We start from the raw sequence: 25,325 nt of genomic DNA, 5'->3' as shown, positions 1-25,325 counted from the left end.
TCCACTGTCGTTGCTCTATTGTTGCTCCACCGCAGGCTCTGCTGCTGATCTTGTTGTTGCTCCAACTCCCGCTCTGTGGACCATGTGTGCTTGGACCTCCCTAGCTCCCAAGACAGACTTTCAACTATTCTACCTTTTTCCTCGAAGCAAGGGAGGGAATTAGTTTCTAACTCTAGTTATTTTTCTGGTTGTTTCGCCCTAGCGGCCAACCTCTTGGAAAGAGCAATGTGCATAGACCGGGTGAGTAGGGATGTAGCTCTGTTGCTCGTCTCGCCTAATAGGGGAAACCTTGGTACCAATACTTGTGTCCCATTTGAATTGACTGGATTATTATAATTCAGAAAGAAATTTTTCTTTGGCCTCGACAAAACATAAAGTATCATGGTACATCGTCCTCCCTTGAAATGGAACTTTAATGCTATCCAGGCTCATCAAAGAATGCTTTTGATCTTTATTCGCTAATTCGCAAGGAATAAAGTACAAATGAGCCCTCTTATTAAGGAAAATCCAAATCTGGGCCAACTTCGTGGAATCAGGGGAAGGAAGAATCCAAAAGAAACTCAAGTTTTTTGACGCGATTGCCGGAGAAATGAGAGGCCAGTTGTTATCTATGAATAATCATCTCAGCAAGAAGCTAAACTAAAACATTCTGGAGCTACGAAGATAGTTATTAACTTGTTAGGCTTTGAAAGCAAGAACATCAAGAAGAAGATACTATTTTCCCTTATGTTGAATCAACTTCCTTGTTTCAAATCAATAAAACTCATTTGTGTTGTCGAGAACACGTGTTCTTTAGTGTTAATGGTAGGAAGCATGTGAATATAGATAGAATTCTCTTAAATATCAAACCACCCACATTGGTAACCAATATCTACCGGTCTACAATATGGGATCGACTACATGGCTCCAGGACTTCGAATTGAACATTCGCTGGAACTCTCCCTGCGATGTATAGACGTGCAACCTCCATGCCCCCCCCCCATGAGCTCCCGCAAGAGTTTTCTTGCTCATTGGCGGGCACTGGCCATTCTCTACTGAGGCGGGGCATCTACCAAAGGTACCTAATCTCCTATCATCACCGTATGTTGTGTCCAACGTCAAACGTTCGAGGTAAGTCGCGATCTTAAGGATGTCAATCGTGAGCTCGACCGACAGAACCATGTGATCTGCACATGCCTGAGGTGGTCGTGTCTGCACTCTAGATTTTGCTTCGCATATTCGTCGTCGTCTCTGGCGACGAGATCGGACCTAATAATGGCACCCTACTCTAGCTACATATACATTACAATCATTGTTCCAACAATAAAAGTATAACACTAATTTTCATGGATAGTTTCGAGGGTTATGCATAGTGACTTACTAGCAGGATGAAAGAATCCAAGCTAGGAGAAGCATCCAAAAAAGATACCAGAGAGAAGATGTCATGGCTTGTGGGGAAGGGCCTTGCTTCTCCACGAAGTGCAATCTCCAAGTTCTTGAGCTGGGGGAGCTTGCAGAGCAACATTGGAATTCAAACTTTGACATTCTGAAGAAGGACAAACCCCAAGATTAATCATGCATTATTCTTAGAGAAATGTGTTGTGTACATGCATTTAACCATGTAGTAATTTCGTTATTAAGATGGTAAACCCCAAAAAATATTTTACCTCTAAATAAGATGAGCGTAGAGCAAGGCTCTCAACAATTTCTATGATGGATGGAAGTCTAGCCCGACCATCAGAGAGAATGTCTGACAAATCTACATTTTTAAGTTGGAAAGAATTTCTCACCGAGATTTTTGTCAGGATACTATCACAGTGAAAGGAGTAGAGATTTGGGCCATCAATCTCTACTACCCATAGAATCTTACAATTTGTGAATCTAATGTATTTGAGTTGTTGTGTTGTATGGGCTATTCGCAAGCAAATTATCCCACTACAAAAGGAGATGTCCGGCCGCTCTAGGACGGAACATTTTGAGAGCAAGAGCCCCAATTAATCCTTCCTCTATAATGCGTACAAGAGACATATGTAAACATGCATGTCAATCTTATCAAGAGGCCAAGTCACAACGTGGGATGAAAAGCACAATTGGAGAGGTGGAGAGACTGGATTGAACTTGCAGCTTCCTCATCAAACAAAACATCATATGGGAACTTGTATTCTTCCTTGATGAGTAAAGGCATTGCTAATTCAAGTTCTTTGATCCCAGGCTTGACTGTGATTTGGAACCACCTGTCGAGGCATGAGTCAGATGCTGCTGTAAGAGGCAAATATAAACTGAAGTTTAAGTTTAAGTGTCTCAACCTTAACCACATGCTGGTGATGCTGCCATAAGACACAAACATAAAGTGAAGTTTAAGTTGAAGTGTTACATTAATCATTCATTTATTATTGCCATGACCACACTGATGATGCTTGTTGTCTCCATGTCCGAGTAAACCTCTTAGTTCTTGGGGATATGAAGGAAACCTATGTTAGGGAACGTAGTAACTTTAAAAAAAATTCCTACGCGCACACAAGATCATGGTGATGCATAGCAACGAGAGGGGAGAGTGTTGTCCACGTACCCTCGTAGACCGAAAGAGGAAGCGTTAGCACAATGCGGTTGATGTAGTTGTACGTCTTCACGATCCAACCGATCAAGTACCGAACGTACTGCACCTCCGAGTTCAGCACACGTTCAGCCCGATGACGTCCCACGAACTCTGATCCAGCCGAGTGTTGAGGGAGAGTTTCGTCAGCACGACGGCGTGGTGACGATGATGATGTTCTACCGACTCAGGGCTTCGCCTAAGCACCGCTACAGTATTATCGAGGTGGACTATGGTGGAGGGGGGCACTTCACACGGCTAAAAGATCAAATCAATTGTTGTGTCTATGGGGTGTCCCCCTGCCCCCGTATATAAAGGAGCAAGGGGGGAGGTGCGGCCGGTCAGGAGGAGGCGCGCCAGGAGGAGTCCTACTCCCACCGGGAGTAGGACTCCCTCCCTTCCTTGTTGGATTAGGAGAAGGGGGGAAAGAGGAGGGAGAGAGGAAGGAAAGGGGGGCGCCGCCCCCCTCTCCTTGTCCTATTCGGACTAGAGGGGGAGGGGCGCGCGGCCCTGCCCTAGCCGCCTCTCTTCTTCTCCACTAAGGCCCACTATGGCCCATTAAGCCCCCGAGGGGTTTCGGTAACCCCTCGGTACTCTGGTAAAATCCCGATTTCACCCGGAACATTTCTGATATCCAAATATAGGCTTCCAATATATCAATCTTCATGCCTCGACCATTTCGAGACTCCACGTCATGTCCGTGATCACATCCGGGACTCCGAACAACCTTCGGTACATCAAAACTCATAAACTCATAATATAACCGTCATCGAAACTTTAAGCGTGCGGACCCTACGAGTTCGAGAACTATGTAGACATGACCGAGACATGTCTCCTGTCAATAACCAATAGCGGAACCTGGATGCTCATATTGGCTCCCACATATTCTACAAAGATTTTTATTGGTCAGACCGCATAACAACATACGTTGTTCCCTTTGTCATCGGTATGTTACTTGCCCGAGATTCGATCGTCGGTATCTCAATACCTAGTTCAATCTCGTTACCGACAAGTCTCTTTACTCGTTCCGTAATACATCATCCCACAACTAACTCATTAGTTGCAATGCTTGCAAGGCTTAAGTGATGTGCATTACCGAGTGGGCCCAGAGATACCTCTCCGACAATCGGAGTGACAAATCCTAATCTCGAAATACGCCAACCCAACAAATACCTTCGGAGACACCTGTAGAGCACTTTTATAATCACCCAGTTACTTTGTGACGTTTGGTAGCACACAAAGTGTTCCTCCGGTAAACGGGAGTTGCATAATCTCATAGTCATAGGAACATGTATAAGTCATGAAGAAAGCAATAGCAACATACTAAATGATCGAGTGCTAAGCTAACGGAATGGGTCAAGTCAACCACATCATTCTCCTAATGATGTGATCCTGTTAATCAAATGACAACTCATGTCTATGGCTAGGAAACATAACCATCTTTGATCAACAAGCTAGTCAAGTAGAGGCATACTGGTGACACTCTGTTTGTCTATATATTCACACAAGTATTATGTTTTTGGTTAATACAATTCTAGCATGAATAATAAACATTTATCATGATATAAGGAAATAAATAATAACTTTATTATTGTCTCTAGGGCATATTTCCTTCACCCTAGTGTGTGTATGAGCTGAACATCGATGGATACATGATTCCCTTTTGTGTTTATCTTAATATTTTTCATGATGTCATGTGTTAGTCAACCACAAAACATTTGCTTTTATGAACATGAAGGATGTTACTATCCGAGTGAAGCGATTTGGGAGGATACTTGGTTAGGGGACACGTCGTTAGCCCTGCAATATCCTACCTTGTATAATATTGTGCAATGTAAGCGGGATTACGTTGCAACAGTATTACAGACGGTACCTTTGAATATACAGTTTCGGAGGGCTTTAGTCGGGGAACGATGGGACTCATGGTTGCACTTGGTGCAGAGGTTGATGGACGTTCATCTCTCCGATCAAGCAGACAACGTGAAGTGGAAACTGACAACGAACAGAGTGTTCTCAGTTAAATCTATGTACTTAGATCTTATTAATTCTGGCCCTATCCCAAGATTGATACACATTTGGAAAGTAAAGGTTCCCTTACGCATAAATTTTTTCATGTGGTTTGTTCACAAACAGGTGATTCTTACCAAAGATAACTTACTAAAGCGGAGATGGGTCGGGAGTCCACGATGTTGTTTTTGTGTTCAGGACGAAACAATCCAACATTTATTTATTGATTGTCCTTTAGTGAAGTTACTTTGGCATTCTATTCATATTGCATTTAACATCACGCCGCCAGATAGCATAGATGCGCTGTTTGGGACGTGGTTAAATGGGTTACAACCTGAGATTGCGACAAGTATTCGGATTGGAACATGTGCATTTCTCTGGGTTATCTGGAACTGTAGGAATGATATGATTTTTAACATATTACATCTTCTCAACTTCTTGCAGGTTATTTTCAGAGCTATAACATGGATCTGTACGTGGTTGTTACTCACTCCTATGGGCTCCAGGGGGCATTTGGCTACTGGGTGCAACCGATGGGAGATGGTAGCTCGGACTATCTTCAACCGGTTTGGATGGCGGGCGCATAATAGGATAGGTCCTTAATATAGTCTCATCCAGCCGGTTGTGGCTTTGATTTATTTTCTTAGCCTCTTCTATTTGTGCTCCTTCTATGAGCTGTACTCCGGATTACAGACTTTGTATTTTGTTGCACTTGCTTAATATCATAGTCGCATGCATCTTTCGGATGCAGAGGCCGGGGGTTAACCTCATTTTCTAAAAAAAGTGAAGCGAGGAGCGGAGGTACAACTGTGACAAAAGCTATCTCCCTCCTTGAGACCTCATTGACCTTGTATAGGGGAATAACAAAGACCGGCCATTACCCACGTCCATGGGGAAACCCTAATCATCATTGTCATAACCGGAATATGGGGAGTAACGATGATGACGTGGTGTGATATGTGGCTGATGCATGTATGCACACATTTGTATTTGGCTTCGCTTACTTATAAGAATATATGAAGTGAATTTTTCATCTAAACCTAGAATTATGCATTCGCATAATTACACTACATACTAGCAGTGAATCCGGATTCCCTGAGGACGCCTTAGCCTTATTGTTGATTTCAGTGTTTCCATTACTCTCTTGTTCTTTTACTCTTTACTTGAAAACTTAGTTTTCAGTCAACATCCTCATAATAATCCAACTTTCACATCCGCTTTTGCTTTGGACCCCAACTAACTTGCAGGCACAATCGAATAACCGTACAAGAGATAAAGACCGTTTCCTATGCTACATGTAGGATCTGACATTTTCACTTCGAAAATGCTACAACTAAAACTCTATGCACTTGTAGAACATCATAGTGTGGGAGGAAGAAGGAAGATGAGGAGGAAGATAAATAGTGGTTGCGCAATCTTGGTTGTTGGATGGAGATCTGATGGCGAATAAAAAATGACTTGCACAAAAAAACAGCCAACTTACACATTTTTTTGATAAAGGGTGGATTTAATTGACTTAAAATGTAGCATCAAGAGGATACAAACTCAATGAGCACAGACCCTGCCTTTGCATAGCTAAGACGCACCTAGCCAACACAACACACGCACACAAAAACACGCTAGCAAATAGCAAAGTCACATAAAACCAAAGAAATGTGTAGGCGATGCTTAGACAAAATTGGTTTGTTTTTCTGAACACTACTCTAAGCACTTTGCATTGTACGGGTATTAGGGTTTTGTTTTTTCTAAAAAAATGAAGCAAACGATTATCTCATTCATCAATTAAGCGCAAGAGAATTTCCAAATTAATTGACAAAAATTCTAATAGAACATTGGCGCATATTTTAGTGCCTCGAACATTGTGTAGAAACTACACCTACGGATGCATGCAAAATCTGATAAGCATCCAACTGTGTTAGTCACTGTTTAGAAGTTCAAATAAGCACTCACTCCGTTTCATAATATAAGAGCATTTTTTACACTATACTAGTATCAAAAACGCGCTTATATTATCAGATGGAGGGAGTAGATAGATAGACACTGTGAAATAGCCGCCTAATTTGAAGAACGCGCTTATATTCTCGGACGGAGGGAGTAGATAGATATACGCTGTGAAATAGCCGCCTAATTTGGAGGCTTTTCCTATGATAAACGCTGAGTGTGAGTGGCTCTGGGAGGAGTACGAGGCTAAAGGGTATACCACTTACAAGGCAGATGTCACCGACGGCGACGAGGAAGACACACCTCCTGGTCCTAGAGGGTGGGCACGGATAAGACACCGCCCGGGAGAACCTTTTTTTTTTTTTTTGCCCGGGAGTAGCTAAGTGTGGGGGAAGCATCATCAGGAAATAGGAAGATAAACTAAGGCTAAGTTTCACAAACCTGTGGTTAAAGGGTCGTTCTTCACATAAAAACCTCGAGTTTCTTGTATCATGAGCAATCTGATGTCCATCCGCAGATCACCTCATCAATGCACGCATTGGGCCAATTCTCAAATTGGTAGGGTATGGTTTTGACAAATCATTGCTACAGAAATTCCTTCCCTTTCATTTTCTTCAGTAATGCTTTATTTGTCTGGGCTTTTCACATCCTTCCGTAAAGCTAGGACGCTTATACTAAAAAAGTGCGAGAAGTACAATGTTTTAAATAGCGGGCTATGGCATTTAGCGGCGACCCTTAAAAACAGCTATAGCTGGGCTAAGCTATAGCGGCAAATTGTACATGAAATCATTTAGCGGCAACACCCTCAAACAGCTATAGCGGGGCTATGGCCGGCTATTTAAAACTATGAGTAGTAGAGATGAAGTACCATATGATGTGCTCCATGGATTTTTCTTTCCCGATGAACTGGCACATGCTCCATAGGTAAAGGTGAAGTAGAGATAACCTAATCGGGTGCGCTGGGCATCGACTCATGAGCAGGACGTGGTTCCAGGGATTTGAGACATAATGATCAACATGACTACATGAGTAAGTGGCTCGACGGTTTACGATACTTTCCTTTCCTAATCTCTCTGTTCCGGCGCAACAAATAGTGGAATCGGATGGATCATTGAAGTGATGTGCCATTGTACGATAGTTGGCCAGGTTTGAACCGGCAAAGGCATTCCGCCAATTTTTCTCTTTTGCCAGTTATTTGATCGAGGCGATCTGCGTCTAATAGATGCAACAGTAAGCCAACCTTTTGCCACTTAATCAAAGCAATGCAGGCAGCCAGGTCATAGTCAGAGGCAACAGTAAGCCAACCCAGGAGGGAACTTGGATGCCTTGAACTGCCCGAGGTTTTATTCTGGATTGAAAATCTTGTTTGTGCTATGGAAAAATACATGTTTAGTGCTACTGACATGAAGCATGTGAATACAGATGCTCCCTAATCTAAAACCAACTACATTGGTAAAACCAACATCTACGAGTTGGCAGTATGGCATCGACTACATGGTTCTAGTACCTCGAACTGAACATCCATTGAAACTCTCCCAGCGATGTACCGACCCGCAACCTCCATGCCTCCACGAGCTAGCGCGAGATATGTCTTGCTCATTGGCAAGCACTGGCCATTCTTGGTTGAGGCGGGGCATCTGCCAAAGCTACCTAACCTCCTATCATAACCGTAGGTCGTGTCCAATGTCAGGCGTTGGAGGGAAGCTGTGCTCTCGAGGATGTGGATTGTGAGCTCGACCAGGCTCTTGGATGGACAGAACCCCGTGATCAGCACATCTGCACATGCCTGAGGTGGTCATGCCGGTACTCTAGCTTTCGCTTCGCATACTCGCAGTCGTCTCCAACGGCGAGATCGGGCCTAATGGCACCCTTCTCTACCTGCATATACATTACTGTCATTGTTCCAACAGAAAAGGTGCAACACGCTAATTTTCATGGATAACTTCTGAGGGTTATACCTAGTGACTTACCCGCAGGATGAAAGAATCCAAGATAGGAGAAGCATCAAGAAAAGAAACCAGAGAGAAGATGTCACGGCTTTTGGGGAAGGCCCTTGCTTCTCCGCGGAGTACGATCTCCATGTTCTTGAGGTGGGGGAACTTGGAGGGCAGCATTGGAATTGGGAAATTGACATTCAAAAGGACAGACCCCAAGATTAATCATGCATTTTTCCAACAAAGATGCGTTGTATACATACATTTAACCGTGCAGTAATTTGGTCATTAAGATGTTAAACCAAAAATATATACCTCTAAATAAGATGAGCACAGGGTAAGGCTCTCAACATGTCCTATGATGGATGGAAGCCTGGCGCGAGCATCAGAGAGAATGCCAGACAAATCTACATTCTTAAGTTGGGAAGAATTTCTCACCGAGATTTCTGTCAGGATCCCATCACAGTGAAATGAGCAGAGATTTGGGGCATCAATCTGTACTACCTGCAGCTTCGTGCAATATGCAAAACTTATGTATTTGAGCTGCTGCATTGTAGATGCTACTCGCAAGAAAATTATCCCACTGCAAAGGGAGATTTCCAACCGCTCCAGGACGGAACATTTTGAGAGCAAGAGCAATAATCCTTCCTCTGTAATGCATACCAGAGACATATGTAAGCATGTTAATCTTCTCAAGAGGCCAAGTGACGACGTGGGGTGAAAAGCGCAGCTGGAGAGGCAGAGAGACTGGATTGAACTTGCAGCTGCCTCATCAGACAAGACGGCACACGGGAAGTTGTATTCTTCCTCCATGTGTAAAGGCATTGCCAATTCAAGTTCTTTGATCCCAGACCTGACGGTGATTTGGAGCCACCTGTCAAGGGAGGAGGCTTTGATGCAGCCATAAGAGACAAACATAAATCGAAGTTCTTGTGATGGTTCGCAATAACTTGGTTAATATTTTTTATGAAATAGGTTTCTCGATCTTTAAATATTCTATTAGCCATCTCAAGTGTACGGTAGTTGAGTATGAGCTTGGAGTAGCATCTCCATGAATGTAGAAATCCACGAGACACACAGGCAGCACAAGCAGCGTCTTGCACCGGCAAGAGGGAGTGTATGCAATATAGAATGTCCTGCAGAACCAAGTTCAACAGTCAGATGATAGGTAGTAGCTGACTAGTATAAACAACAAATTCACATTTGTATAGCGTGCTAATTTGGGCATATACTTTGCATCAAAACCACAACGGATGAGAACAATGAATTGATGGAGCTAACAAAGTTACTCTCTAGTATGGGAACGAGGGTGTACATGTATAGCTATTATCGCGATTTACGATGAACTGGAACTGCTGTTTCTTATGGAAACAAGCATCGCGTTGAGAAATTATTTGCAAAAGGCAAGCAAAATTCCTAGGCCTAGATGCATCATATATTCATGTGATAGCAGTTTATTTTTTTCTGGGGATCCTGTGATAGACGTTTCCTTGTGATTGGAATACTTTACTGCCAGCAAGAAGATATACCTGTGGGAGTTGCTCAAAAACAGGTCTTTGCCTCATATTTCGGGTACCTTGTGAAACATCGCCTTGTTGTTGGCGCGATGCACTACATGTTTTCGCCGACCGGGCCTCTTGTCTACTATCTGCAATTCGGTGCAGCTTGTAAGTATGTAGTTCCCTCTGTAAAGAATGATCTAAACACTCTTATATTTCTTTAGAGAGGGAGTATCACTTTTTTTCATGCGACTCGAATTTTGCAAGAGAGAACTATGTAAACTCTCGAGAAGCAGGACTGCTTGAGAGCAATAAAAGATGAAAACACTTGTGCGTGAAAACTTAAAACCATAGTTTTAAATAGTGCGCTAAGCCTTTTAGCGGTGGACCTCTTCTAAGCGCTATAGCGTGCTATTTAAAATGTTTGTTCATGTGTTTGAATCAAAGTCCCTTAGTGCAAGACCTCTTGTAAATGCTATAGCGTGCGGTGGGCTATTTAAAACCATGCTTAAAACAAACAGCCAGTCAGGTTACACGAAGCGGCGGTGGATTTGCTAGAGCAACTAGGTTTTCTGATCTCGATCGTATGAGCATGCACTAGGTTTTCTGATCCAGAGCTGAACTCATCGTTTGAACCTTCCCCCGAAAAATAGTTGGACAAGATCGACGATTTTCGCCTAAAGCAGAAAGACCGAGATGCGTCAGAGAGCCAGCGTACGTACTTGCAGGAGGAGTAGGGGTGTCGGCATCATGGATCGCCGTGGAGCGGGACGGAGGAGGCCCTGATGGTGGTGGGAGGTGCCGACGAGAGGGGGAGTTGGACATGGCGATCTCGATCGCCTGAGCATGCACTTGGGAAGTCTCGGTTATGCCTAAGTTTTTGTTTCCCTTTTCAGCTAGATCCAGTCACGGAAAATCTCTTACTTCTCTAGTTTTTCTTTTTTTTTTGAAGTTGACTTCTCTAGTTGCAATCTGGTCATATAATAAACACCTTCTCCTTTGAGATCGATCATATACTAATAAACTTTACTAATTTATAAAACGTCAAAGCTAAAATCCTGCCGACTGTTTGTTTGCAACAGATCCGAACAACGCGATCGTCGCCCGCTGCTACGCACCTCGCTGGCGGCAGTTTCCTTTTTTCTTCGGCCGTTTCCTTTTTTTCGGCAACTAATTAGTGTGCGGATTTAAATATTTTCCTTTTTCTATTCAATTTCTCAGTTTCCTTTTTTCCCAGCCGTTTCCTTTTTTCCGACCACTAATTTCTCAGTCCACGCATATGTTTCCTTTTTTTCTATTCAATTTCTCAAAAAAAGTGTGGAAGCCGGGATTCGAACCTTCCACCTATAGCTAAATTCACAACTCAATAACCACCTGGGCTATCTCGTTTTTTTGATTAAATTTCGTTTGATTTCTCTTTTGTACCTTTTGATCTCCGGCCAGAAAAGCAAAAAAGATCACGTGTGTGAATGGTGCAGAATATTCGAACCTGAATTTCTAGCTAACTAAGTAGCTTATGTGTACATTTTGTATGAATACTATCCTTCTTAATGCAAGAAAAACTAACAAAATATTACTAGCATCGAGTGGCTAATTTCCAAACCATGCCGTTGGGGGGAGGGGGGAGCACTGGAACTTGTTGGAAGGAAAACCCTGGTAGTTTACACACAAGGGAGCTGACAACCTGTGTACAAACCCCTTGGTAACTTTTGACCCAGAAATGGAGGGGGGTTGTTGAAAAAATTGCACCAATAACTTATGTGTAACAACATGATTATTTGCCCACACGAAGCTGATAACTTACGTACAAAAACCATGATAACTTTCGATTTGAAGGGGAAAAAGTTGTTGAAAACATATCCCAGTAATTTTGTATAAATAACATGCTAATATACACATGGCCGACCTGATAACTTGTGTAGAAACACCGCGAGAACCTTTACCCGAGAGAAAAGTTTGTTGAACAATACCCTGCACGGTAATACACACATAACGGGGCTGGTAACTACCCACGCACAAACATTTGCGGTAATTTTTTGACCCAAGAAAAATGTTGTTGAAGAACATACCTCGATAACTTCCATGCAAATAACATCCTAATATACACACATCAGAGCTGATAACTTACTCAGTTAAAGTGTGATAATTTTTCGACCTGGAAGGAAGGTGTTGACTTACATATAAGATGATAACTTATGTACAATTAACCTGATAACTTACATATATACGCATTGATAACTTTTCACCTTGGGCGAAAAGTTCTAGAAATATGCCCTGATAACCCAATGCAAATAGCAAGGTAATTTACGCACCAGACACCCGATAACTTACATAAAACACATTGATAACTTTTTACCCATGTGAAAATGTTACTGAAACATGTCCCGGTAACTTTTTTTTGTCGAAAACATACCCCAGTGTGAAGTTACCACTCCCCCATGGTAAAGTTATCTTGTTTCTCATGGTATAGTCATTAACCTTCTCATATTATAGTTATCAGGCTTATCATAGTATAGTTATCATGTTGCTCAAGTCATAGTTATCACGCTGGTCATGCCAAAATTACCAAGCAAAAGAATTTATTATCCCTAATATGATAGAAAAAAGAAAGGTTCAAATAACCTTGTTTATATAGAATATACAACAATTGAAGGTGGTTTAGTTGGTTATTGGGCTCAAAGTCTAGACTTGGGTTCAAGTCCCCTTTCTAGCACTTTTATTTTTCTTTTCATATTGTGTAGCCAAAAACCAGAAAAACCACTAGCGATTTACTATTGGCGTATACGGTTTTCGAGAGAAGAAAAAAATCGGTGGAATCACGGTAACGAGAGGGAGGTGGGTTACGATTGTGCGGATATGTTGCTTAACGTCCGGTCGACTGGACGTTAGCACGGTCCTTTATAAAAAGCAGCCAAGTCGTTGTTCTTTGTTTTTTTTTTGTAAAAGGGCTCAAGGCCATATATTAAGTATCACATATCCTTACAAATACACTCATGCAGAAAGATAAAATTACATTCAAATATTGGGGTGTACCGAAGTCTTCTTCCTCCTACATTCACCAGCGGTGGAGCAGACTTTCTTAAATCTAAGAGTTTGTAGAAGCAGCACAGGAAGTCATCGATGCAGATGAGGAGACGTCGACAGTCGCGATCTACAAAGCAAACCGCCGCCCTGAAGATGAAAATGCCGATAAGGGCCTCTAGAAACTCCAAAGACGACAAAAGCCGGCCAAATTCAGATGGATCCACGAAAAACCTAAACCACCGGATCCCAGAAGACCCGTCCGAGACACGGCTCCACATGCCCTCTGCTAGTGATAAACACACCAACGAAACAAGGAAAGAGCGGGGACAACACTATTCCTAGACAAGGACAATGTCGCAGTCTCGTAACCCAAAGCAAAGGGCATTTGATTAATTAACGTGCATAGCATGAGATAAATTTTATGGGGTTCTGAAATTTTAGCAGTTTCGTGGTGTCTTTTTTTTTTTGAGCATTCGTGGTGTCTTTTTGCCTGTTCTATGATTGGTGATTTTCTCTTGAGATTTGTAAGACGCATAACCTGGTTGCGGTTGTAATTTCATTTTTTAAGAACGCTGTAATCTCATTTTTGTACCCACCCTTTGGTAGATAGATAAATTGACCCATTGTTACCAATTTCACGGTACATGGAAGAGTTTCGCCAATTTCATGAAATTTAATTCGCGCTCGTTACAGTTTCACGTCAAGTTGGCACAAGATGAGATTGAATACCAACCACGTTGAACTAATTGCTGAATACAGCCCATACTTGATATTTTGTGTTCGTATGTGTATGCCACTGATTTTGAAAAATTTCACAACATTTCAGATGAGGTTTCAGACTTGGGAGTGCCTGAAGTACCCCCAAAATAAAAGTTAATAATGCTAACATGTACAATACCAAAAAAAAAAATAGAAACCAACATTGGAATTTATTAATGAAACTTTGCAGTTTGCAAACCAGACATTGAGCAACTCGGATGGTACAACCATGGTGAAATATTTACAATGCAATGCTCACCACATAAACTTAGTAAATTACATGCGAAAAGCAAAACATAACAGCAAGCAACAAGGAAAATGGAACAAAGCGATTTCTACACTGAATGACCGCTACGGACAAGTTGCAAGGAAGCTAGAATTAAACTAAGCAACAACATTTTCTCGAGCATTTTATGGAACCATGGAATGGAAGGTTAAACAGCAGCTGCTGGAACACCAGTTTCGACTAGGATGCTCTCCCCGTGGGCTGGTGGACGGAAGACGGGATCGGCCGATGCAGGAGCCTTTTCTTCTTCGTATGCCGCGTCATGCACACCGAGAGCAGCACGGCCAGAGGGGTCGAGGAGCTTCGACCAGGCGGTGTCCCATTCAACAGCCTTCGCGGTGCTGCATGCAACGCTGGGACCTCCTGGCACTGTTAGCCTAGCAGCATTCTGCACAATTGAATTGTTAGTCAAGTGGAGAGCAGGCATTAAATTTTTCTTTTACCATGCAAATGAAATAGCTTGGAAATATCATGATAAAAGTGAATGCTGGTTTAGCTTCTGGACCTTAGGATAAAACTTCTCAAATACTGTCCTATAATAGTAGGCTTCTTTCGTTGTGGGTGTGTTTTCAGGGTAAACAAAGCTGGCGTTCGTCATCATGGAATCTGACACCTGAACATGAATGGGAGCAAACGTCAATTCTAATGGGCGCAAGTCAAATAAATAAACAATTGTCAATTTATGAATGGTTTGACAAAGGAAAGATGGCATACATGTGCATTAGCATGGTCCTTCAATCCATCAATCCAACTGTACCCAACACCATCGCTGAACTGTTCTTTTTGCCTGTAAAGAATGTGCTGTTCACAGAAAATAAATCTTCCTTGTGAGCATACAAGCAAGCTTGTGCAAGTAACAAAGCAAATATAATAAGTTAATAACAAAATAAAAAGATGAACTTCTCCAACCTTGGGTAAATAGGGCTTCTTCTCATCATCAAATGCATTACGCAGGACCCATTTCTCGATCCGACCAAGATCACGCCTTATCTATTTTTTTTCCAAGACAAAAAAAAGATGATGATGCTAGTTATAATAAATGAATAGAGCTAGAGTGATTTGTGTATTATTGCAAGAAATTACATACCATCTTACATTCCGGATCCAGGTCCATTGCTACATTGATGAAGTTTTTGTCGAGGAATGGAACACGAGCCTCGAGACCCCAGGCAGAAGTTGCTTTGTTCGCTCTCAAACAATCATATAAATGGAGAGCTTTTATCTAAACGCCAGGCAAAACAACTCAAATAAGTTAATCAGCTGATCACAACTTAGCAGATATAAACCAAGAGGAGCAATGTTATCTTTAATTACCTTCCGACATGTTTCCTCATGGAGTTCCTTTTTGTTTGGTGCCTTATGAAAATAAAGATAACCACCAAATATTTCATCGGAACCTTCACCCGAAAGAACCATCTTCACACCCAACGATTTGATTTTCCGAGACATTAGAAACATCGGGGTACTTGCTCTAATGGTCGTTACGTCATACGTCTCGATGTGATATATAACTTCTTCCAAAGCATCAATGCCCTCCTACGATTTTTTTCAGATGAATTAATAACTTCAAAATGTCTCTTCCTCTATGCAAAGGGCAAACAAAAATAACGAACCTGCACTGTAAAGTGTAATTCATGATGGACTGTGCCAAGGTAGTCAGCAACTTCCTTAGCAGCTTTAAGATCAGGAGAACCCTACAAAAATTGGAACGTGTTAGAACTTCTATCATATTTTATCCACTGCTTATATCACTCCATTGAAAATCCCTCTTTTTTCTTGTAAAAGATACTCATAAGAGCAAGAAAACAACTTAAATTTTGAAAGATTCTCAGCAATGGGAATACACCAGTAAGCAACATTGAGAAATGTACCTTCAAACCGATGCAAAAGGTGTGCAGTTTGTTTCCCCACTGCCTAGCAACTTTTGTTTCTGCCAAGTAGCGTGAAACAACAGAAGCCACCAAAGAAGAGTCAAGCCCACCAGACAAGAGAACACCAAATGGCACATCAGTCATTAGCCTCTTAATAACAGCCTGCAAACAATTCATCTAAGATAAATTATCTACCTTGCGCAAAAAAAATTGGATTTTTTTGATTTGTTTTGAATTTTTTATGAATTTTTTATTGACCGGGTGCAGATGAGCCCAGGTTCAGAATTGGATATTCGATAATAGATGATATACATAAAGAAACTTAACTTATGAAATATGCGTCAGACACAATAAGTTATTATACTCTGTACATACTTAATAACAAGTAGCATGATTTCGAATAAAATGCCATCTATCTAAGATATTAATATAGAAATCATCACACTAAGACATAATTGTGATTGTGGGGAGCTACAATAACCTATTACTACCCGTGAATTATCAACCAGGGTATTCCAAACAAGCATCGCCTAATCAGAGGCATGAATACATCATATCAACATGAAACAAAATAAAAGAGATTAACATTAAATAACTATAAGCATATAATTTATGCATCAAAAGGTAGGAAACTGTAACAGAAAGCATAAGGAAAGGCGTGCCTTCTCAAAACTCTCTCGGATGAGGAGAGAATCATAGGGGGCTGAGGGAATGCTTTCTGAAAACCATGGGGGGTTGTACCACCTCCTTAGGCCACCTAGGACAAATGTTAGAAAGCAGATTAGTAGGCAAGAAAAATTGATATTTACAACATACTCCCTCTGTCTCAAAATACAAGACGTTTTTTGGTCTAAGTCTAGAACCAAAAACATCTTATATTTTGAGACAGAGGGAGTACATAGTAGCTTATACTATTTTTGCCTTCGGAGTTTGTAAGTCTGCATTGCTAGTATAATGCATGATCAGATCGTTAATTTGTCACAAATGCAACAAGATATTTGAACCTGTTTTGCTTGAGTACAAGTGTCCAGGAGGGAACGATATGAAGCGCTCGCAATCATCACTCAATGCCTTCATCTCTGAAGAAAACCAAACTGACCCTGGAATAACAATGAATGTACAAATTAATGCATAGTAGATTTGTAGAAACTACTTAAATTCATAGAACCGTGATAAGTTCTGAAACATACAAACACTACAGTGCTTACTGTTCCAGAACTGTGTACTTGCAAATGCAGACAGCCAACCATAGTTTTCAATTCCGTATAGCAAATTTAACAGTCAGCTTAGCAAATATTATGTCTACCTACATCTTCCCCATCAGACATTCAAGTTGCACTTGCACATATATCACGGGCATCATCACAACAACCTAGATACTCCCTTCGTCTGGGTATATAACGCAAAATTTGATTGTCTAAAGAAGTAAAGATTTGACCCAAAATTAAATCTCATGATATGTGAGTTATGTGGCACAAAATTTATACCACTGGATTCAAATACAAAAGATATTTCTCTTGATTGTGATTTTTTAACTAGTAACAAATATTACTGAAAAGATACGGTCAAAGCTTGAACTTTGACAATCACAATACGCCTTATAAATCCGAACAGAGGGAGTAACACTTCTATATTCTAGCTATCAAATTGCAGATGGTGAGACACCACTCCAAATTCTGTGGGATGTGAGCCCATGATAGATCTAGATCTAGGGTTATTATCTTTTACTGTTATTTTTGCAAATGAATTGGCCTTATCCAATTATATTCTAAGGAAGTAGGCAAGCGATGATAGATCTACTTTTAATCTTAATCTTAACCTGAATTTAAATGAACCTACATGCAACTTGTTTTCCACCTCCCCATGATACATTGACTGACCATTGAAACAGTTGAGATTAAACGGACAAGTAGCTACAAGAACAGATTCCATGCGTACCATCAAGACCCCAGCCCATGTACAAAGGACAGATGCCAATAGCATCACGGGCAGCAATGAAGCTTTTATCACGTGTGTCAAGAAGCACAAACGAGAACATGCCATCCAGCATATCCACAAATTCCTCCCCGTATTCCTCATACTGTGAAAACAATAGAATTTGAAAGTACAGATGTTAACATATAAAATATATGCACTGGAGGATGATGCTTAGGTGAAGGCATTTAGGCCCAATTTGGTGGCTGCCAAAATAAGTTGCCACCTCCCTAGCTTATTCTAGAAGCCGATGCTAAAAATTTTGGGGGCTTCTAGTCTTCTAGAATAAGCTGGGGAGGGGGCAGCTTATGCCATAAGCCGCCATAAGCTGTCAAAATAATTGAGCCTTGAAAATGTTGGTAGAAGCCAAGTTACACAATAGGACACCAAAAGAAGCTGAACATAGATAAATAAGAATACAAACTTACTAGGTGAGCAATAACTTCACAATCACTACCAGTTTGGAATTGATGAGATTTTAGCTTAGCTTTCAGTTCTTCATGGTTATAGATCTCTCCATTCACCTGGAAATGTCAAACAGACAAGGTGTGGTTACAAAAACATTAAAGAATAAAACATATTTTCTCCAATTGGCTTAGTTACAAGAATATGGTGGATTAAGGTCGTCCCAAAAGATGTATTGAGCAGAGCTCGACAGATAACATTTCTAAAATCCCATCACATAATTATACTACCAAATGCTAGTTACAAAAGCAGAATAGTGAAGCGTTATTCTCACTCCAGATACTGACCGTCACAACAACTGTTTTGTCCTCGTTGTACAATGGCTGGTCTCCAGATGTGGGATCAACAATGGCCAACCGCTGGTGTGCAAGATAGCAATCCTCAAAGCTGTGTATACCACTCCAATCAGGGCCTCTGTGCCGTAATCTATGAAAAATGGTAGACGGGTGCATAAGATTTCATAAAATGAACCATGTATCGCCTAAGAACATTTAAATAACAAGCAGCAGACAGAAAATTTAGTCAGTGCAGTACAGAACATTTCTAATTCCAGTTTACTCTAATGCAACTTTGTGTTGAACAACAACTGTCTCTAATCTAAAGTAAAAGCCCTGAAAAATGTTACCCCATGACCCTGCAGTTCGTAAAGGTGGAGAAGTTACACACAGTAAGTCCTAAGACATAGCAAACTAGATTTGCTAACATTTGAATGTAATGTCCTAACCTATTCGTAAAAGAAAATTTTTCAGTAGATATAGAAGTGAAGTTTTCTACAGATTGGTGTACAAACTACATTTGACCATAATCCCATGTTAACATCCTCAACTATCTGACTGCAATTACATAAAAGCGTACAAGGGGACAGCATAATGTTGCATGGCTTTACAGATAGAGTCCCATACACCTCACAACACTGTCCTGATTGCACATGTACACAATATTGATGGATTGCTACAAGTAATGCATTTCAACAAATTTGAAATCAATAGCATTTAGGCACATCAGCATGCACGATCACACAAGCGAAGCACATCGTTAGGTAACAAAAACTGCCACCAGTTTCCAAATTACCACTTGAACATTTCGTGCCTCAAGGAGTGCACGCCTACATACCGTACACCATACTCCATTCCCCAAACCCAGAACCTCACAGTTCCTCAGGATATAGACAGGCTCCCCCAAAATAAAAGGCCATCGCGCACAAACAAAGAAACTTGCATTGGTAAAAGGCTAATCAAAATTTCCCCGGTATATCAACAATTCGTCTAACACAAACTATTCATGAATATCTCCACACTAAATAAGCCAAATGGCTTTCCATCACAAAAAGAAAGTGACAAGTCAAATAACTAAAAATGGTAAATAAGGCGAGAACGACATCACCCGGCCAAAGTTGACCCACATCTCGCCTGCTATTCCAGTCCACAGAAATCCACCGCCAACTTCAATTCTAACCCTCGGAGGCGCGCGCACGCACAGGGACGGTGCAAAAAGTAAGGAGGGGGGATGAAACGGCGGGGTGGGCGTGTTACCGGCGGGAGAGCTCGATGATGCGCGAGCGCTTGGCGAGGGAGACGTCGCCGACGCCGAGGACGGCGAGGATGCCGCACATCGTGGCGGCCGGCGGGACCTGCAACGCCGAGCTCCGAAGGTGATTTGACCACTCGCTGGACGGGATGGAAAGATAAAACAAGCTGGTACCTCAAGGCTCGGTGGTCAGACGCCGCGGACGAGCGGGGCGGAGGCGGCGGCGCCCCGACGAGGAGGGACGGTCGCCGGCGACGGCGCCGGCGGCGACGCAGGCGCGGGTGGTGGGGAGGGGTAAGGTACGGGCGGAACGGAACGGCGGCTGGGTGGTGGTAGAGCAGGAGGGATTTAGGTAGGGCGCGCTTGGGATTTAGGTAGGCCGCCCTACGCATGGACTGTACCAGGCCAGGCCGCTCGCGCGGATTCGGCCCACGAAACTCCCATATAATTTTTTTGTGTTTTTTCAACAAAATGCTAGAATCCCCTAAAAATGCTATAAAGAGAGCGCTTGGTTTCTTTGCTTCCGAGCGGCCGCAACTCAACCATCGGATCAAGTCATCAGATCACGCCACGTGGGAGGTGAGGGGTGGTTTTTGTCCTTCCCCATTTCACACGGCCGGGTAGCAGGTGGCAAGGCGGCGGTGTGAGCTATGGGAACCGGCAATAGCGGGTACCACATAGGGGATGGAATGGTCACACACGCGCGGCGAGTGAAAGTGGATGAGAAGGGGGGGCGCGCGGTGGTGGTGCAAACAAGCATGGGGACAACGAGGTCACGACACACTGCACATCTCGGACAGAAGATTACTTCACTACAACCCACCTATTTTCTCATGGGACTCGGAGATTTTTCACAATGACGGCATGCGCATCTGTTGCGGGAAGTGGGGAAATTGAAATCCGACATCTAAATTCGTAGTTAGATAGAGTGCATCTTGTGCATGCCAAAATTGAGCAATGCAACACAATTTTCGAGGTTCCTCCACACTACTCATGCTAAGTTTTTCCAAGGCGCGACATGAAATCCCATAGAGATTTTGGAGAGAACGAGCCTCAATCTCAAGCTTTGCTATAGATTTTTTGGTTGTTTTTAAGGGAGAAAGAGTTTCATTTTCCAAGGTCAATAGCGAGGTTGCAGCTTTACTAGTAGAACTGGTGCGAGGCCAACACACCTCCCTTCTCAGTGGAATTCAGTACGACACGGTTTGGCGGGCAAACTGGAACAGCCACATAGGCATTTCAAGCAAATTTCCCAAATGTATACGTCACGCATTTTTGTGGACGCACGCAAGCAAATGTTTTCAGTGAAATTCATTAGGAAAATCAGAACACCCGTGTGTCACATGTCAGGCATTTCTATGGACACACCGCACGCAATGTTTGCTGGAGGTTTTTCTGTGGATTTCATTAGGCAAAATTGAACACCCTTGTAGGCATTTCTAGGCAGTTTTCTGGACATATGTCCGGCGTTTTCTATGGACACATGTCAGGTAAATCAGCAAACCCACGCTAGTCATTTCAGTTTTTTGTGAGATTGATTGTTTAATGTATTGTTTGACGGGAATGAACTTTGGATTTGAAGAGCGGACCTATTGAACCTTCCAAGGGAACAACTGGTGCACGAAGAGACTAACGTTTTTTTTTTTTTTTTTGCCTAAAGCCGAAGAACCAAGATGGGTTGGAGAGTAGGAAACGTAATTGCAGGAGGAGTAGAGAGTTTCGTGCGGTCGTCTTCATGGATCAGGAGGAGTAGAGAGTTTCGTCGACGAGGACCTGATGGGAGGTGCCGATAAGAAGCGCCTGGTGATATAATCTTTGCCAATCAAATTAGCATCAAAGGTCGTTGTAGTATAGTGGTAAGTATTCCCGCCTGTCACGCGGGTGACCCGGGTTCGATCCCCGGCAACGGCGATTCACCTTTTTTTCTCCCTCGCTTATTTTGCACTTGAAGTTCTAGGAGTTATCGATGGCAGCAGTTTTTGTTCTGTTTTTTGCACTCACAAAGCGATCGCAGAAGTTAACACATTGGCATGAGCAAGCCGACCACAAGAAAAGATCCCTTCCAAGCTTTGGTATTTGTTTCGCCAAACTGACGGTCTGAGGCTCTAGCTGACGAGAAAAACATGGTAATAATAGCATCCGAAATCATATCGAACTCTGCTCTATCTATACCCTGTCATGACACTCGCAGCAGGAGAAATATAGGAGGGGGAGGGGGAGGAGGAACATGCAGTCCCTTCAAAATATTCAGTTGCACACCACCCTCTTGTTATAACAAAATTATGTTGCAATGCTACTCATTTAGGTACTTTCACTTACAATCCGTCAATGGGTCATGCAAATGCAGCCACTTGGCACAATAATTTTGTGCACGCCACACACATGTTTGCTGCCCAAGCATAAGCTGTTGGAAATATGAGCAATTTACCAAATGATTTTATTAACAGAAATATTAGATAAAGCATGACTAATATAGCTGCGATAAAGCAAGTCATGCAATCTGACGGAGAGAAAGTAAATAGCATCTGCATATATGAAGTTGAACTGAACACATCTAGAACAGACACTGCATCATTAAGAAACAGTATAATGGGGCGAGCTACGAGCCACCACAACGCTTTGATTCGTTGGCCGTTTGATTTCATCTATCGCGCATTCGTCTCTTGGGTAGCTGCTCCGCAGAGTTACCTGGGCTTCATGTCATTTATCGGGCCGAATTGGGCTGAGAAAGTGTGTATGGGATGCCTCGCGGTTGGTTTCTCTTCTCTTTCCCCAAGCCCGTGTTGAGGTGCAGGGCGTCTCCTCACCTTTACTTTCTCTGTGGCGGTGGCGGCGTTCGGCATGACTCAGTCAGCCATCCTCCTCGATGTGCGCATAGGCACTACTAGGGAAAACCCTAGCAGTAGCGCTGGTTTTGTGCGCACTAGTAGCGCGGGTAGGCGCGCTACTAATAAGGCGCTACAGCTATTGCTTAGCAGTAACGCGTGCCGCACGCGCTACTGCTAGGACAAATAGCTGCAGCGCTTGTTCACTCCCACGCTGCTGCTAATGTAACTACTGGCAGTGTGTTTTCTTTCCATCGCTACTAGTATTTTTTTTATTTTTTTATTTTTAGTGTATTTATGCGCCATCATACAAATATTGGTACAATACCAGTTATGAGGTTTACATCATTATGTCCATAACAGTGTGTCAAATGAAGGTGAATTAGGTTCAAGTGGAGGCAATATGTGGTGCATGTCAAAAGTATACTGCTAATCCAAACTTGATCTAGTTTGGACTAGTAGTACTTTCGATGTGCACCACATGTTGCCTCCACTTGAATCTAATACGCCAGCACAAGCTATTTAATCATCATCATAATCATTAGCACCAACAATATTTATTTAATCACCACTAACACTAGCTAATAATAATCATTAGTCATTACCACCAACACTAGCTATTTTATCATCATAATAATAGTGTAGCACATCATCATCCTCAAACTCATTTCTAGCTAATCACTCCTGCTGCTCTCTCTTAGGTAAAACAACATAAAACATATGTAGCTCTCCTCCTTGATCAAGTTGGAGCATGCAGATGAACCTGTCTCCTAATTTTGGGTAGCACATCTGTTTGCTGCCCCCTAGTACTTGTCTGCGCTCCCCCATCACATAGCTGGTCCAGTCTTGCACTATTAAGTATTCATCGCTGATCTTGAATGCACTAAAGTAACATGTAGGATATCTTGGCCGTAAACTAATAATACTCATGGTATCTTTATTCTCGATCCCATAAGGCACAACATTCATCGGGAGTCCCTATTGAAGAACATCGTATGGTCACATACTTAGCAATGAAGTTTAGCTTCACAAATAATGTATGGAAAAGATGCACTGAGGACAAATAGTAAAAATCTTACCATCCTTCCTAAATAGATGTGACCGTAGTTCATGACGAACACTATTGGTCGCACGTTTTCAGTACTAAGATTTCTAAGTCCAGGAAGAAAATTTGTCTTGACGGTATCAAGATCCTCAAGCCATGAAACATAATGACTTAGCTCCTCGCAGTTTAGTTCAGCCCCGGGACAGTAGTAGGTCCTGTCTACCAAGCGCTGGACATGTTTGCTTGCACCGAAATAAGCTGACAATACAAATTAGTTGTCAACTATTTTTGAATAAACAATATCAAAGACATAAATATGGTTGAGAAACTTACATTTTGGTGTAACTGGAGGCGTCTGCACATCGACCCAGATGTCGGTATTACCTTCAATATCATCTTCCGGACGAATATCAAAGGTGATAACCATATCAGGCTGAAATGCATAAGTTTTGCATAGTGCTCGCCATGTTTTGGATCCAAAATAGGTGTAGTCGTCTGAATTGTATAATTTTGCGTGGAAAATATAACCATTCTCGGTCTTCAAATAAACTTTCTTTACCTCCATAGTATGACTGAAACTTATCTTATCCAATACAAAAACTCTTGCATGGCAGGGGATACGCTAGTAGAATAGTAAAAAATATATAAGTTGAAGCAAATGAAGCAGATATCATGCTTAATTACGAAAAAAGATTTGTTGTTGTGACTTACTGTATCCACTTCGAAGTTCTCGTCCAGCTTGATGCTGAATCGCCTATCATCATCTAGGAAGATTCCGTCGCACAGGCCGCGCTCGTCTTCGCAGTATTTGCAAATACCGAAATCCTTTTTGTCGTCAGACATTTCCTATGTTCATAGTTAAAACATTAATTGAAAATCGATAAAATACAACTACCAGGATACTCAACACACAAATCCGGGGCACTCGATATTTCCTACATATTCTGGCAAAAGTCATGCCAAAATTCACGGAAAAATCCGGCATGACCTTTGCTAAAATAGGATATATCGAGCGCCTGAAATTTGCCGGAACGGAAATGAATTAACACTCCGGCAAAACATAGGCCACTCGGAGGTGTAACCTGCAAACGTGACCGGCCACTTGGATATTGAGCAACACAAGATATACATTTCAAAATATCTTATAAGACTCAAATTAGCACGCATTCAATAAGCAAAAGTAAATCATCTCATGCGTCCGTACATCGTCGAATATTATCACTAATACATCCCGAATAGTGTCATACATATAACATCACTAGTACAACTAAAACCCTAGCACACGACGGGTATCGGCGCGGGCGGTGGACACCCACAGAGAAGGAACCATCACGGGATCATAGCTCCAGTGAGATCCCTGGAGAACCTGCCAGGTATTGGAGAACCTGTGCTCCAACGCAAACAAGTAGCGACGGACGTGCGCGTCCTCCTCACTGACACGGTGACGCACCACCTCCGCGGAGTCGTCGAGCCTCTGGACCGTCACTGGCCCACGCGACCGCCACCAAAGAAGGTTCGGGTCAACGACAGGCTGGCTCCTCGCCAACCTGCGCCCCCCGGTAGGTAGCGCCTCCCTACCACCCCGGCGGAGCCCAG

The 25,325-nt window shown here is 42.4% G+C and overlaps 1 protein-coding gene, 1 non-coding gene and 1 pseudogene across 2 annotated transcripts; 1 reads left to right on the top strand and 2 right to left on the bottom strand.

The window, feature by feature from the left end:
• Positions 1–1,510: 1,510 nt before the first annotated feature.
• Positions 1,511–8,634, bottom strand: LOC147992522 (uncharacterized; annotated as a pseudogene).
• A 5,253-nt stretch (positions 8,635–13,887) lies between these two features.
• Positions 13,888–20,222, bottom strand: LOC125528328 (asparagine synthetase [glutamine-hydrolyzing] 2). The gene is made up of 15 exons (XM_087530738.1): positions 20,034–20,222; positions 19,865–19,962; positions 18,620–18,758; positions 18,296–18,391; positions 17,832–17,973; positions 16,898–16,993; positions 16,556–16,650; positions 15,894–16,055; positions 15,636–15,716; positions 15,337–15,558; positions 15,110–15,244; positions 14,932–15,012; positions 14,737–14,823; positions 14,528–14,635; positions 13,888–14,410 (listed from the first exon to the last, which is right to left on the bottom strand). The coding sequence occupies exons 2-15, from the start codon at positions 19,942–19,944 to the stop codon at positions 14,171–14,173; spliced, it is 1,764 nt and encodes a 587-aa protein (XP_087386864.1). The 5' UTR covers positions 19,945–19,962; positions 20,034–20,222; the 3' UTR covers positions 13,888–14,170.
• Positions 20,223–21,698: 1,476 nt separating this feature from the next.
• TRNAD-GUC (transfer RNA aspartic acid (anticodon GUC)) lies at positions 21,699–21,770 on the top strand. Its single transcript has one exon. It is a non-coding gene; the product is annotated as a tRNA-Asp (tRNA).
• The last annotated feature ends 3,555 nt before the right edge of the window (positions 21,771–25,325 follow it).

The sequence above is a fragment of the Triticum urartu genome, chromosome 1A (genome assembly GCF_056163025.1).
Source record: "Triticum urartu cultivar PI428250 chromosome 1A, HENAU_Tu73, whole genome shotgun sequence".
NCBI lineage: Eukaryota > Viridiplantae > Streptophyta > Magnoliopsida > Poales > Poaceae > Triticum > Triticum urartu.
The sequence above is the reverse complement of the archived record's forward strand: the minus strand, read 5'-3'. Positions and strand labels throughout refer to the sequence as shown.